The sequence below is a fragment of the Corvus hawaiiensis genome, chromosome 2, assembly GCF_020740725.1.
Source record: "Corvus hawaiiensis isolate bCorHaw1 chromosome 2, bCorHaw1.pri.cur, whole genome shotgun sequence".
NCBI lineage: Eukaryota > Metazoa > Chordata > Aves > Passeriformes > Corvidae > Corvus > Corvus hawaiiensis.
The window spans coordinates 69469694-69486498 of record NC_063214.1 but is presented as its reverse complement, the minus strand read 5'-3'; the positions used below and the strand labels follow the sequence as shown (position 1 = coordinate 69486498).

At 35.7% G+C, this 16805-nt stretch overlaps 1 protein-coding gene across 2 annotated transcripts in view; it reads left to right on the top strand.

The window, feature by feature from the left end:
* The window catches only part of KLHL1 (kelch like family member 1), a 197312-nt gene that overhangs the window by 140964 nt on the left and 39543 nt on the right, over positions 1–16805 (top strand). Inside the window, exons 6-7 of one of the 2 annotated variants that reach the window (XM_048295548.1) lie at positions 1658–1844; positions 16003–16227. In XM_048295548.1, the coding sequence (XP_048151505.1) occupies positions 1658–1844; positions 16003–16227 (412 nt within the window). Of the gene's footprint in view, positions 1–1657; positions 1845–15984; positions 16228–16805 lie in introns of both variants that reach the window. The other variant, XM_048295547.1, reaches the window with a different exon arrangement.

The window sequence follows — 16805 nt, the reverse complement described above, 5'->3', positions numbered from 1 at the left end:
CTAGTCCTGTCACTACATGCTCTTGTAAATAATCTTGCCCTATCATTCCTGTAAATTCCCTTCAGGTCTTGGAAGGCTGCAATTAGGTCACTCCAAAGCCTTCTCTTTTCTAGGCTGAAGAATCCCAGTTCTCTCAGCCTTTCCTCATAGTAGAGCTGTTCCATCTGTCTAATCATCTTGGTGGCCCTCCCCTGGACTTGCTCGCACAGGTCCATGTCCTTCCTGTGCTGGGACCCCAGAGCTGGATGCAACACTGCAGGTGGGGTCTGAGCAGAGCAGAGCAGAGGGGCAGAATCCCCTCCCTGGCCCTGCTGCCCACGCTGCTTTGGATGCAGCCCAGGACATGTTTGGCTTTCTCGGCTGTGAGTGCACAGTGCTGGGTCATGTCCAGCATCTCATCCACCAGCATCCCCAAGTCCTTCTTGGCAGAGCTGCTCTCGATCTGCTGATACGAGGGGCTGTAGCACGTATTGCCTTTCTTTCAACCATAGACTCATTTCATGACTGATGCCTAAAATCAGAAGCAGATGACAACTGACTACACGTGCCAGCTGTTAATATTTTAAATGTCACAGAAAACGTGTTATCTGCCAAAGGCTGATAGATTGACAAAGGACATTCTAGCATTCTTCTGCAGCCATTGAAGCCCATATGAAATAGCTGAGACTTCTTAAAAGGAATATAGCTTCCTGTCTTTAGGCAACTGCAAAACAGTTTGCATATGTTTACATATATATGTCTATGGGAAGATACATCCTCAGACTCTGGGAATGAAATTCTCCTGCTTACTGGCCTTTAGCTGCTTCTCTGAATATAACTTGGTCTCCTAGATAGATGTTCTACAATATCTAGAAATTTACCACACAGTACAGATATGCTGTTATATGCAATTAAAATTTGCTCTAATTTGGATGACTTAGGTTATCTGAGATATCTACATGGATCTGGCAGATATGGCACAAAATCTGCATGAGCATTGCACTCTTCTGGCCTGACATCAGTCAGATCACAGAATCAAAGAATCATTCAGGTGGGAGTAGACCTCAGGAGTTCTGTAGTCCAACTCCTGCTCAGAGCTAGGTCAGCTGTGACGTTAACCCAGGTTGTGTAATTCAGTGGGATCTTGAAAACTTACACGGTGATTTATGACATCTCAAAAGCTGGTAGCTATGTATATACAGGTAAGTGAATCACACCCCTAACATTTACAACTCCTTCTTCTTTGGAAGAATAGAATATTCTTTCACCTGTATGTACTGAGCACTGTTGGTTTTGGGGTGGGGCATTATTTTGGTTTGGTTTTAAAAATAGGGGATCTTCCTGCAAAGAGATGCCTTATAGGCCCTTGCAGTAATATGCTGGAAACCATTAAAAATTTGTCAGCCTACAAGAGAACATTTAGTTTTCTTCAATGCCATCAGTAAAAGATTAGTAAGATTGTAGTCTTAAGCGCTGGTGAAACACTGGCCTTAAAATCCTTTAAAAATCAATTAACTATTTACTTTTTGTCTGTATTCCAAGAAAAAATAGCCCTGCATAACTGTATTTTAGCATGAAGAAATATACTTGTGACATCCATTTGTGTCTGTCTCTCATTGCATGGTATTGCTTTTCTAGGAATTTCTAGGATTTTATATTAATTTAATGTCATTCACAGATACTGGCTGACCTGGAAAATCATGCACTTTTTAAGGATGACCTAGAATGCCAGAAGCTTATTCTGGAAGCCATGAAATACCATCTTTTACCAGAAAGAAGAACTCTCATGCAAAGTCCAAGAACTAAGCCTAGAAAATCTACAGTTGGAACACTTTACGCTGTTGGAGGAATGGATAACAACAAAGGTATTATAAGATATTTGTTGCTTTATGAATTATACTTCACATGTTCTTTGTCAGAAAATGGTGAAATAACTTTCTGTTCCAATATTGGTGAGGGGGTGTTTAAACCAGTCAAGAAATGCTGTCAAGACTTTTGGTCCAATGAAAATCTATGGATATTTAAGGAAAAGCATAATACAGTTAGAGAAAAGAAGCTGAGTTTTGAGTTCATTCTTTCTTCAAAATTATTATAATTTTCAGAAAAAAAATTAGCAAAAAAAATAGAATGATAGTAATATATCTTAGTTATAGACTTCTAGAAATTATTTTTCCTTTATAAGTCAAATACTTCTCTCAGTTTCTTTAACCTATGAAAAAAGGCAGTTTGATATGCAGTGTATTCCATCCTTAAGTAATTGTCTAAAATATTATGGATGATTCATGGGTCTTCCAATGCAGAAATTTGTAAGTCTTCTAGAGAAAAAGGATAACTGGCTTTGACTAGATTGCTAGTTTGTCATAAAGGAAGGTGAAATTACCCCCATTTTTCTGTGCAGAAAAATAGGAAGAAGAGGAAATTTTATTAAAGCATTTTGTTGTTATTTGTTGGGAATAAGAGTTATGATGATAGGTTGTGCTTTCATTTTAGCAAGTTTAATCCACTGAATTCTTGAATGGAATGAACCGAAATATTTGAACCAAAACTAGCTATATTATAAGCTTATATACTCAAAAAGGCTTTTTCTTTTTTGTGATATTAACCAATAATTGCACAGCACTTAAATTTTCACGTCCATATTTAGACTGAAGACCAAGCCTTCAGAAACACTAGTTCTAATATAAAATAAACTGTACTTGAAAAAAGTATTTTATAAAATTATGTCTTCAGTTTCACAACTGCGTCTTGGTGTTATTGCAGTTGTTTCACTAAATAGCTGTGGCTATTTATTCTCCAGGGAGACCTTATAACAAGTCACCTTCCAATACCTAAAGGGGCCTACAAGAAAGTTGAAGAGAGAGTTTTTACAAGGGCATGTAGTCATAGGACAAGGGGCAATGACTTTAAACTGAGATTGTAGGTTTAGATTAGATACTAGGAAGGAATTAGTTACTGGGGGTGGTGGTGAGACACTGGCACATGTTGCCCAGAGAAGTTGTCCCATGCCTGCAGGTGTTCAAGACCAGGCTGGATGAGGCTTTGAGCAATGTGGTCTAGTGAAACATGTGCCATCCCATGGCACAGGGGTTGGAAAGATGATCTTTAGGGACCTTCAAACCCAAACTATTCAATGATTCTATGACAATAAGAAATTGTTGATGAAAGAATCAATCAATACATATATGTATATATATTCTTAAAGTAGCTGCAGATTATTTTTGTCCTTGTAACATTTATAAACAATTGTGTAGCTAAATGTTAGGCAGGGGTGTGCACAGAACATTGTCTCTGGATGATAAAATACAAATTTCCTCTTACTTAGGACAAATTACAATACACAAGCATTCAGGTAGCAAATGACAGTAAACCCAATTTGAGTGCAGCTGTATTTGTTCTCATTTTCTATTAATATCTGTTCCTCAATAAAAATACAGAAATATTTAGGAAGACAGCACAAAGTATAGCACCATTACCACATCAACACACAGCCTATTTTGCAGATTCAGGTCAGGCAGAAGCAGTTCATTTTTGTAGCAGCAGGAGAAAACACAGAGCAACAGAGGTTTAGCCCTCTGTTTCTGACTGAAAACTACCAGGACTTTTATGCATTTACAGCAGATAAAAACTGCTTTGAGAAGAGGCCTGGTATGGCAGAGGAGCATCTGCATAACAGGAGCCTGTGTTACAGCTGATGCAATGTGTATTCCCAGTCACCCAGGCTCTGCAGCTGTGCCATCTCAGCTTGAATCTGTTCAGCTCATCCCTCTTGTGATCCTGCTGTGTTCTTGACTAGCTTCTGTGCCCAGTGAGTCTTGTTTCCATACGTCCGTTCAGGAGACCTGAGTGCTGTTTGCCTGTTTGGAAGAGTCACTGAGTTCATAAAGCAAGCCTGAATATTTGGGCTGGGAGATGATACTGATACTGTATTATCTCTTCTCAATAATTAAAAATTTATTTTTCCCCCACAACTTTCTTCACTGAAAGGCTGATATGGAGGGTTGCAATTCACAATGATGTATTTTTAATGCTTCCTGATGTTTGCTACCAAATGTGAAACTGTTGCAAATAATTGGATGAGCTAGACAAATTAGCAATTTATTAACTAGCATATAAAATAGTGTCTAAGTGCAAATATTATGAAAGCATTTGAAGGTTATGTGGCTTGTCACATAAAATGTAGCCTAGCATGCTAAGTTTGTTTTGAAATGTCTTCTATAATTATCTTCCTTTCCATAAAAACGAAGTGATAATTAAACTCCAGCAAACAGCAACTGGAATTCTGCCTGATGTGAAAAATTAATGCAGCATAGTACTAAATGGATAGAGAGGAAAGTATCAAAGTTAGATAAATTTGTAATTTTAATTTCCTAGATGAACTAAAATAATTTAAGTCTGTTTCCACACACCTTAGCTTATTTATTAATTTAATTTTAAAGGTGCATCTAAGAAACACATTTTCTCTATATGTCTGAATTAATGCAGACATATATTGATTGGGATGCATTAATAGATTGGGGGTATGTGCTTCTGACAAAGTTCCATTCACTTTACCCATTAATATTATCACACTGATTTCTCTAATCTGGATTAGCAGGATTCAATCATCTAGTAGTATACAAAAGTCCACACATAAAGAAGGATGATAGACTGAAATAAATGAGTAATTGCAAGAAGTGGGCATACAACAATTTTTAGGAATGATTAAGCACTGGCTTCCTGCAGCCATCCTGGAATCCCAAACACAGAGCAGAAGCCAAGTGGTAGAACATGATGTATATGGTCTATGTTAGATGGTGATATGGAAAATTATGAGCAGGAAAAGATGCAGCAAGCAGAGATTGGTGTCAATAATCAAGCAGTGTTGTAGTGATGTCAGAATGCTGATTAATTTCTCATGAGGTGTCCTAGCCTGTCTCACTAGGTAGCAGTTAGAATAAAAAGGGACAAGGGGAACTTGCAGAAAAAGAAAATAAAAGCATTATGGTATCCATGATCTAAAACCATTGGTATATATTATTTTTGGAATAGTCCTAGACTGGTTCATCAAAGTCCTAGATTAGTTGTTTACTGAATCCAAGTCTTGAAGTAAGTGCAAGGGAATAAGAAAGGAAAAGTTGCATGAGCAAGAAACTCTTCCATAAAAATGTGGCAGGTCATTTAATAAGAAGATGGAATAGTCAATTTACTGAAACACTGATATTAAATGTGTGCTTTTCATTAATCTTGTGACTAGATATAAAACCTGCTGCAAAAAGTGCCCTGATGGTAAACAGGTGGGGTTCATCATTAGTCTGTATCAAGCAATATTAAAAGTCCTTTCATTATTATTATTCATTATTATCTAAAATAACTTTTAGAAAGATCTTTGCTATTGCCACAGATATATTAAAAAATTAACTTTTTGAAATATGAAATTGAGGTCTCCAGTTATTTTTTCTTATACACCCATGTTGCATATTTTTCCTTTTCTTTAATCTATTTTTAATAATTGCAATAATTCTTTTTGCTTCACAAATATGATTTATCAAATGTGTTTTATTACATATATATATTTATTATTATTATTTCACAGGAATGTCATCTAACATAGCTACATAATGTTACTCTTGTTCCAGTGAATTTTGGAGATGTCTTTGTTTTTCTGGGCTTTTTTAGTTTTGTTTTTTTTGTTTGTTTGTTTTGTTTCATTTTTTTTCTATCAAGACATTTCTCAAAGCAGATTTCATTTAAACTTTATTTATTTTAATTTTATACATTCAAAAAACCTATTGTAAATACTGTGAAAGAAAAAAAAAAGAAGAAAGTAAAATCCATCCAGATTGTTATATGGCATTTTGCAAGTTGTAGAAATTGCTACAAACTACTTTGTCTTCACATACATAAAACATTTGACAGCATTCATTATCTATCCATTTGATGCACAAACCTATCTTGAGTAAACATCTTATCTTCATCTTACTTGCATTTTCATTCAAAATATACAGTGTATGGTAGCTGTCTTTAATTTTCAGAATGTGAGTGCTTAAAATCCTGTATTTGTATAATACACAAAGAGCAAAATCTACTTAAGAAGATAGAGTATTTTCCTTTAAAAGAAAGAAAAGTCCAAAGTTTTTATTACTGAATATTTCTCCCTGGTGTGCTTTTTGAAAAGTTTTATAAAAATGTGCATAATTTGTAAGAATACTTATGTATGTGTATATATCAGCCCCGGTCTGACTCCAGGAGCAGCCCCTGTCAAGCAGGAACATAAACAAACATGCTGTGGTTAACCATGGCATATATAGATGTTTCCACAAAACAAAAGAACTGAGAAGTGAGAAACTGATGGTTCTTCTTGCAATCCTACTTTTTTTACTGATAACATCACCTATATGTCATTACCACTACTCTGTATGAGTTTCTTCTGCCTTTGGTGCTAATTTGTTTTCACCTGTCTTTTCCATGAGGACATTTGTTATCCTAAAGAATCATGTAGTCATAACCTTAAAATACCTCAGGAGGACAATAAGCCAAAATAAATTGTGCCTCTGACATTCCAAGCAGCTGTCTGTATATCACTTTTTATTTAGATGCCTACAGTTCTACGCTGAAATCTTGTCTGCTCTCTTTAAGTAGCAGTTCTATCTCAGCCAAACAACTCCAGTGTTTCCAAGTACCAGAAGTGAGTAATTTTACTGAGATAGATGTGAAGGAGCAGCTAAGGGTACTGGGATTGTTTCAGCTGCAGAAAAGGAGGCTCTGGAGACATGTTGTCACTCTGTACAACTACCTGAAAGGAGATTATAGCAAGGTGGGATTTGTTGCCTTTTCCCTAGTGACAAGCAATACAATGAGAGAAAATGACTGCAAATTTCATCAGGGGAGGCTTTGATTGGATATTAGGAAAATTTTTTCCACTGAAGGAGTTGTCAAGCATTGGAACAGGCTGCCCAGGGAAGTGGTTGAGTCTCCATCCCTGGAGGTAATTGAAAGATACGTAGATGTGGCACAAATGGTTTAGTGGTTGACTCCACAGTGCTGGGTTAAGGGTTGGACTCAGTCATAAAGGTCTTTTCTAACCACAATGATTCTATGATTTTGTGTGTGTTTACTCAGTTCCATGTAATTTATTTCACTGTTCTTTCTTATGCTTTCTGGAATTAATTTTTTCAAAATATTGACACATTTAAAGATTTTTTTTTTAAACATAAAAATGTGTGCTGGCATAATCCAGTGTTTCCCCAGACATTCTCTAGCTAGCAGTGGAAAACACTGGAAATGGAAAGCAATTTACCTTAAATCTAAAAGGCACTAACAAGTAACATTCCATTAGCTTTAGCTCAACATTGTACCAGTGACCAACTCTGTTTTCATTTTTCACGCTTTGTAGAAGACTCAACAGGAAAATAATAATGGAATATATAAACAGGAACAACAACACAGAGAAGTATACTCTTGTTAGAATAATCAAGATAGCATAGTAATATTATCATGGTGGGTTTTCTTGAGAAAATTAGAGTACCAGAGTAAGTGGCAGGCAGGCTATGCAGAATGAATAACTAAAATTTTCAGTGTCTGTATTGCAAATATGCATTGAAACTTACTTTGCCTTTTAGGTTCCTTAAACAGAAAAGATGTAAGTTAGCTGTTAAAAAAAAAAAAAAAAAAAATCCACTACTTTTTAAAACAGAAAACCAGACAATGGATTTTGAGGGAATTAATCTTTTGCAGAAATGTATACTTTTTAAATAGCCCAAGAGTTTATTATTGAATATACGTTTGATAAACTACAAAGAGAAATATATGTATTTCTTGTATTCAGATAGAAACAAAACATTCTGGAGAGAGAAACCATAATCCATGAAATAACAGGAAGTAACCTCATGAAGTTCAACATGGGGAAGCGCAGAGTCCTGTGCCTTAAGAGGAACAGCCCCTGGAACCACTATAGTTTGAGGGCCACTCAGCTGGACAGCAGCTTGACAGAAAAGTACCTGGGGTCATTTTACCCCAAACATCTGCCTAACAATTGTTCAGGTATTTGGAAACAGCAATATTGCATGTGCAGATTCTATCCCTGGTAGCAGATCTAGGGAGCAGAGGAAGCTGTACAGAGCAGCCACTCTCTCCATCCACTGTCTGCTCCAATCAGACCTTGCACAGGAATTTTAAAGCATGTGCTGCTATCAAAGAGGAAGATATGAGGGGATTATTTTTCCCTGTTTTCATTTGCTTTTGGTTTCTCTTGAAGGCACTGAGAAAGATTTGCCTCAATACTCACTGCAGAGGTGAGAGATGTTCCCAGTAGATCTCCCCCCTGGCAGAGGGTAGCATGAGAGGTCACTTTACATACCTTGCTACTAAGACAATGCAGTGCATCTCTTTGAGGACTGGGGCTACATCAAGAATAAGGAAACAGTCTTTTCCTGGGCAGTTATCAGAAAAAAAGATGGTCAAAATACCACTATTTGAGGTTTAAATACTCCTCTATCCCTTCTCTTTTCAGTCATCAAATTGCTTACATCTTCCTCACTCTGGTCAGATCTCACTGGAAATACTGCTCAGTCCTTTAACAGCATCTCAGACAGGTGATGAAAGGACTGGAGCATCTCTCCTGTGAAGAAAGGCTGAGAGATTTGGGACTGTTCAGCTCAGAGAAGAGATGACCTCCAGAGGTCCCTTCCAACCTCAACTGTTCTGTGATTCTGCAACATGTTAATGTAATTGTACAGTAAAAGTAGAGCTTGGCTAATTATTTCACCAGAGGAATATGAAATATACTGGCTAATCACTAATGAGATAATTAAATGTATAAATCACACTAAAATTCTCTTCTCGTCCAGTTCTTATAAGTATTAATATGACTACTTCTTTCTTTTCACCCTATGATTTTCAATATGTTCCAAAACATTCAGTCTCATAGGCTAATTAGCAGTTAAAGTACTTTGATTTAGCAGTGCATTTCAGAATAGAAAAAGAACCAACCCATATTTTAACACCATCTGGTACTTTTTCAGTACCTATTTTATATCACTAAATTTCTGGCTTTTTTTTTTTTTTTTTATTCAGTGTAATTATCTCCTGGAACTGCTGATTCAGTTACAGTTTGAAATAAAAAGAAGATCCTGAAGTTACCTATTCTGAAGCCTCCAAGGCTTCAAATGTAAGAGAAGAGCCAAAGTTATCACATACAAGATAAATTTTATCATCCCACAAAATTCTTCCGTTGTCAGTCTGTTGCCCTGGAATTCACACCTGTTGGTACAAACCAGGGAATTATGCAGACAGCACAAGAGGCTTCTGCATCATGGGTGTGTTAGGGGGATTATTATCCTGAGAACAACCCTCTGTTCCTCCTCATCACTTCCTTGACTCTTATTCTGTTGTCTGACATTTCTAGTGCAGGTATCATATCACTTATTAAAATACACATAAAAAAAAAAAAGAAAACTTTGTATGTGGTCTAGAGAAGACACATGCCTGGCAGATGGATAATTTAGAGAACTTCTATACAATCAGAAACCTCGTATTTTTCTGTACACTAGTGAATTTCTGTTCCCTGATCATCGAAGTTTCATTAATGGTTGTCACCTACTGATATTGGCTTTTGAGTAAACCACCACAAATTCTGAATCTTGTTCTGGAAACAGTTCAGTGCTGGAACCACCCTCAATAACCAGGGTGGATACTACTTAAAAAATGGTGGCACCTTCCAGTGCAGTCCTTCAACTCTATCTTGCACCTTCAGCTATGTCACAAATCTCCTTGCCAAATTCTAGGAAGTGCTCCAAAAGTCTCTATTTTAAGCACAAGAACATCCAAGTAATCTTCAGTAGAGCTTTCACCTTATTTTTAACACTCTGAACTGGAAAACCAAATAAAAACAATTATCTTTTTGGACTACAGATGGCACCATATAGAATCCAATCGGTCTTACCTGGGTCCTACCCATGAAGGTCAGGAATAGTACCCTTTGCAGCAGGTTTACCTTAAAGGGAAGTAGTTGAAACAAAACAGAATCTCCCAGGAACTGAGCTAAGGGCTAAGCAGTGTGGATGAGCGTCTCTACTTCTATAATGAAAAATAGTGAAAGAAGCCTGGGGGTAATGGGAAACTGGTTGCAGCACCAAACTGCTCTGTTCACATTGTTTAAGCCAAATCGTCATTGAAGTAGCTTGTTGATTTTGTTATGGTATGCTATGAACTGCCAATCAGATGAACCATGTGTTTAGAATCAATATCAATCATGCAGTAGGTAAACTACAATACTAGACACTTACAAAATACGAATTTACATCTTTAAATTTCTTTACATTCTTCTTGAGCAAATCCCTCAAAATTCTAGTCACAGACACACGTACATACACACACAAACACAGGTACATAGTCTGTGTAGGTCACCATCACCTGCTCCCCACTGGTGGGAGCTCCAGTGAGTGCACACCCCTCCTTCAGAATATGTAGTTCCCCTAGCATTTGCTTTTGTCCACATGTAGAATTTTGTTTTTATTGTTAACACATTATTTGCACAATTTTCAGTGGGACCAGAACTGTTTTAAGAAGAGGCACGTATTTTGTTGTTGAGCAAAGGTAGACTATCATCCTGCATGATAGAAATCATTAATAAAAGTAATTTTTGTAATTTTTAGACTCCATAAAAATATGAAATAAATGATGATTGTTTTATGTAATAAAACATAACTTTGTATTATAAAACAAAGTGCACAACATCAAAGACATTGCCTAAGATCACTGTTGAAAAGCTGTCAGTTCTGATACTCTCAAAAATATAAAGATTAGTGGAAAAGACTTGTATTGGTTTTAGAGAATTCTGCTCATATAGAATAATTGAATATTCCCAAAGGTTTCCTGATTTTTTTTTTCCCCTATCACTATGTGGCAAATCCTTCTGACCTTTTAGTAGATTTTTTCACTAAAAAAAGTAAGATTCTTTTTGTGTATGTGGTATAGATTTTTGGAGTGCTTAAAGGAATTTCTAGGAGTCTTATTACAGAGTAGTGAACTGCTACCCTATGCTACCATTTTTTGTATAGCTATTTCTTTACCAAAATATTCTCCTTGGTATCTGCATCAGTAACCTCAGGTCACATTTGTTCCACTTGAGTCACTATCTTTTCAGTTTGCAATGTAACGTTGCAGATCACTAGATCAAGGTCATCATTTTGTGCCTACTCACAGCAGCATCTCTAAATCTTGAACAACATGATCAGAGTACATGTCAGCAACAGCTTTAGTAATAGCAAAATCAGCAGAAAGTCTTACAGGAAAAAAAATGTAGACATTTTCTGATGATAAATGTAGAACTCCTACCCTTCTTCATGGGTTTAAATACTGAATCATTCTACCAACAAGGAAAAAAAAAGGTACTTTTATGTGGAAATGTCTACATTGAATACAAAGATAATTTGGCAAAAGGGAGATGTTTAGGATTTTCATCTGCTTCTGAAGCAATTTTCACTTTGTTTGTATGAAAAGTCCATTTATACCTAGCTAAAATAAATACATTGCATTCATCGTCTCAGACAATCTTTATTACTTCATATAGCCTACATCAGCTTAATGAAAAATACTGAAAAATATCTTTGAAGGACAGGTTTCTAGGTATTTCTGCATTTGACTTAAAATACTGAGTTGCAAATAATGTTGCTATATTATTAGTCTTCAGTCATCAACTATGCAAAAAATACGAGAATTACAATCAGGTTTCTACAAAAATCTTGATTTATAAGTCATTAGCAAGGAAATGAAATATGCTTAATTTTAGCAAAAGCCAAAGTTTCAAAGTTTAATACGAGATAACTAGAGGATCAATTGAAAGGTTTCACCAAAACAATTTCACAAATTCATGTGCTTAAAAATGACAACTAAAACAAAGAAAATAGATATTTATATTGTGCAATGGTGTACTGCTCTGAAGATAAAGGTGAAATTGTGAGATGTAGTACTTTACTCTTTCATCAGAAACATGGGGTGGAAGGATCGTTTTAATCCCTACTGCATACACAGAGGAGCTGTCAGCAGCAGTTAGACATTAATGTAAAATTACCTTGATCATCTATGGCATTTAATTTCTGAAGTTTCTTTCTCTGTAGGTCTCTCATTACTTCATAGACCTTGATTAATCAGGGTTTATAATGCCCATATGCACAATACACAGAACTAATTTCATCCAATGCCCAGCTGGATCCTAAGTAGAATTTAAGTTAGGAAAAAAAAAAAAAGTTGAAACGTATCCAGAACATCCAGACATTATATTCTTACCAGAAATTATTTGTGCTGGCACAGTCATGGTATAGTTTTTTAATTTACTCCACACTTTTCTTTATCATGCAAATAGCTATTAAATGAATTCAGTTTCACCTCACTATGTCTTTTTCATATACTCTGTCTTCCGTGCTACATCCTGGAATTAGTCTGTTTTAGAGCTCTGTCCATCTGAAAAAGCAGTTTGTGCATGCCTGTGTGTATAGAGGAATTGCGTGGGTGTGTAGTACTTTTATTGTAAAATCTTCAATATTCTGTGTATTTGCTTTTCTTTCATCTTTACAGTTTCATACCCAGTATCATAAAGGCAGTCTAATAAATAATTTATTTCCTTTTTACCATTAGACCACTCAAAACCCAGTAGTGATATGCAAGTGAAGAAAACAATAATAGAATGCATTTTAAAATATAATTTCAGGTATTTTTTAATATAGTTAGTATTTTTATTTGGGTCTATGTGTGTTACTTATTCTGTGGTATTCCACCTGTTTTGTTTTGTAGGAAAATATGTGTGTCTCTGCATAATCAGCAGATATACTGCAGCTCAAAATGAATAATGATTTTTTCCTTTATTTATTTTATTCAAATCTTCACATTAAACCTGTATCTGCAATTTCAGTAAAAAAATATACCAGTCACTTTCCAATTGCTTCCTTCCATCCTCATGTTCTTGGGAAATTGGATTTTCTGGTTTTCTGAAACATGTAATCAGAATTACTTTGGTTTGTTCATGGGGATTAGAAAAAGTCCTTGTCTACAGATTTCTGACATTGCTGAGACATCCTTTCACAGCCTGTACAGACTGAGGTAGGCAACATCAACCAACATTGCTTATTTGAGTTTGCACAGTTTGGAAGTTGCTTCAGTTAGGAGTTGGCTCTGCTGACTGCCACCTACTAGTCATGGCAGAGAGGAGAGGACTTTCTTATCTCAGCTGGCATGTGATGCTACCAGTTTTTTCTTGTTGCTGGATCCAGCATCTGGGTGAGTGACTGTTCCTTCACTGCACCACAGCATGGTGGTTTAAAAACCCTAGATACTGATCACACCTTAGAAGTGATGAAAGAGATTGGGGATAAGGTTCTGTCTGTCTCTCTGCTAGTTGCACATGTCCAGGGGGTACCTTATAGTCCCTCCAGACTGGGCAGCAAAGAGTGGCTCCTTGTTCTGCAATGTAGCTATTGATTATGTATGCGCTGAGCTCAGCACTGGTGAGATCACACCTCAAATCCTATGTCCAGTTCTGGGCAAGAAGGAGATCCTAGAGCTCACAGAGTGTGTCCAGAGAAAGGCAGTGAAGCTGATGAAAGGCCTGGAGTACAAGTCTTGTGAGGAGTGGCTGAGGGAGCTGACATTCTTTAGCCTGGAAAAAAAGAAGGCTCAGGGAAGAGCTTATCACTCTCTACAACTTCCTGAAAGGAAGTTGTAGCAAGGTGGGTGTCGGTCTCTTATCCCGAGTAACAAGTGATAGGGCAACAGGAAATGGCCTCAAATTGCACCAGAGGAGGTTTGTATTGGATATGAGGGAAAACTGCTTCACTGAAAATGTTATCAGGCACTGGAATTTCCCAGGGAAGTGATGGACTACCCATCCCTGAAGGTATTTAAAAGATATGTGGATGTGGCACTTGGGGTTTAGTGGAGGATTTGGCAGTGCTGGGTTAAAGGGTGAACGATTTTAAAGTCTTTTCCAACCTAAATGATTCTACAATTCTACAATTCTATGATCCATTTAGACTTCTGGCGAAGACAGAACTACTACCCAAAGTCATAAAATATAATCAGTTGCTTAAAGTTAAAACAGAATTCCAAAATATTTCATGAAAACCTTGATGTTTATGAATTTCTTAGCTCCAGTAGCCTTATTGTAAGTCATTTTTTCAAGGTCAGTAGAGATTTAGCAGAAAAGGCTGTGAGAGACTCTAAGAATGACGTTGCTGTCCTTCTGAATTAAGGATCCTAAAAAACGGGAAAACAGACATTTCGTAGTCTTTGCTCAGTGACAGGAGATTTTAGCAAAAGTAGCTCAAAAGTGTTGTCATCAAGATGAAGCAATGGCCTTGTTGTTTATGCTGTGTTTGATGCACCCCTGGATGCTTTAGAGCTTCTACTTTTATTCTGTTCTAGAGCAAATTTGTGATGTCAACATTTGGCAATATAATAATACTTTCATTCTGAGAGTATTATATGCAAATATATTCAAGCCATAAAATCGATGAAAAATCAATATTCTAATATGGTATTGATTTTATATACCCAGAGGAACTGACTCTTAAATAGCGAAACTAATTTGTCTAGTAAAATGCTACTGGTATCAAGATTTTGCCTCCTCTCCTAGGTCCAGAAAATACTTTTACTTTCAAGATCAAAACAGTTGAGATAAAGAAAAGAATCTATTCCTTTGCCAGAAACACCCAATTTTCTTCCTAGGAAAGGTAGAAGATTATTCTCTCTTATAGTCTAAGCTGTGCAAATATTTGACCATATGTATGGGAATGAAGAACAGTCTAAATATTACAAAAAGAAGTTCTCTATAATCTGCAATTAAAGAGATCCTAAAATCTTTGCTGATAATACCTTTCAGTTGTTCCACCACCTTTTTGTTAAAAGATTTTTCTAGTTTGAATGCTACTATTCCAGTGTCATTGCAATCAAAATAATTACTGTAATTTAAGAGGTCTTCTTTTCTTGTCTGAATTGCAGTCTAGAATGTATTATATTCATGTGCCTGATAATAATGATTTTATAGGACTGACACCTACTTCACTTTGTGTTGATTTTTGTTATTATTCTTGTTGCTGTTTTTATTGTTATTATTATATCATCCTCATCATCATTAGAAAATAGTAAGGCACCTTATTGGATAAACAGAATTTAAGCAGTCCAGGAACTCCAGGATTAGATGCTCAGTATGTAATATAATATAATATAATATAATCTCAGCCAATATTAGAAAATATATAGCTGATCTTAATTGGAAGACTGTTTGTTATGTAAGTACAATTTTCTGAAATCAGAATGACAAAGCTTTTAAACTGTACTCTTTACTATTGGAGTAAATAGTTTTACAGAACTCATGTGCTACAGTTCTAGCTCTTAGCATGAATAGATTCAACATATAAAGCATTATAATTTTATTAATATGCATCATTATAATATGCCCTGCAGAACCCCCAAAAAACAGTATCAAATAACCTGTATATTTTGTTCTTTCAAACCTAAGGATTAATGAATTTACAGCTGTCAATTTTAAATGAGGGTCAAAAAGATAAATAAGTATGTGTCTCTAAACTGAATGCAAAATTTGCTTCATATATCTTGTGGCTTCATAAAACTGGGAGGGAATTTAATACATCCATTTGTAGTGTACATTATTGCTCCTCTGCTACACTTAGATACAAATTGAATTTAAATTATGACTTCTTTAGTTCAATTAACAAAACTATTGCTTTCATGTTTGTTTGCACTTGGTTCATTGCTCTTTTGTTCCACAGAATGAATGAATCTAAAATAATTATTTTCCATGGAATTGTAACCTTTTATTTTAATCCAAAGAATTAGTTCCAAAGAGTAAAGCTTCATAATTAGCTTGATTTTTTTCTGTAGCATATTTAAGCTTTGGAAATGAAGCACTGTTATGTGTATGTTAAAATGAAGCACTGGTTACATTTCAGATGAATTATCAAGTCATTCTCTTAAGCATTTATTTAAATGCATCTATAATTTTGATATTTGTAGTTCTGCTTGTCTCATCAGGAGCTACAACTATTGAAAAGTATGATCTCAGAACAAACATATGGATTCAGGCTGGAGTAATGAATGGCAGGAGGCTTCAGTTTGGTGTTGCTGTCATCGATGACAAGCTGTTTGTCATTGGAGGCCGGGATGGTTTAAAGACATTAAACACTGTTGAATGCTACAATCCAAAGACCAAGGCTTGGACTGTGCTACCACCTATGTCAACACATAGACATGGCTTAGGTAAGAAAAAATTATTTTTAAAACGTGCCACATTTTTTGGTTATGTAATTTTAAATGGAAAACTCAGTACTTTTAAGCTATGGTAGCATTCTGGCCAGTAACAATAACTCAGTTTTACAATATTGTTGTTACAAGGTATAGAAAACTAAATTGTTCATTATCTGTTCTGCTAAAACCACTGGTTATGATACAATTATTACAATGTCATGAAAAATAGAAATGGAAGACGCTGTTATGATCTGCTCCAGAAGGGGAGTGTAACCCAGGTTCTTCTTAAGAGATCCCTTGGGGCAGTTAGATGACAATGAAAGATCGGTGTTTGTAAATATGCACATGTAGGGTTTATTTTAGAATAATTTGGATGTAATTGGAAGCAAGTATGTAGCCATTTTGGTTATTATTATCATCTGTAGTAATATAGCAATATAAAAATATAAAAATAACATTTAGAAAAATGTATGTGCAAAAGAAAGAAAGAGAAAGAAAGGTTAAGAGTAAGGTTAAGTTAAAAATATTACCACCTGTGGATCCAATGACGAGGTTTGATTGCTGCAATTTAGATGTCTGTTGTTTGAAGT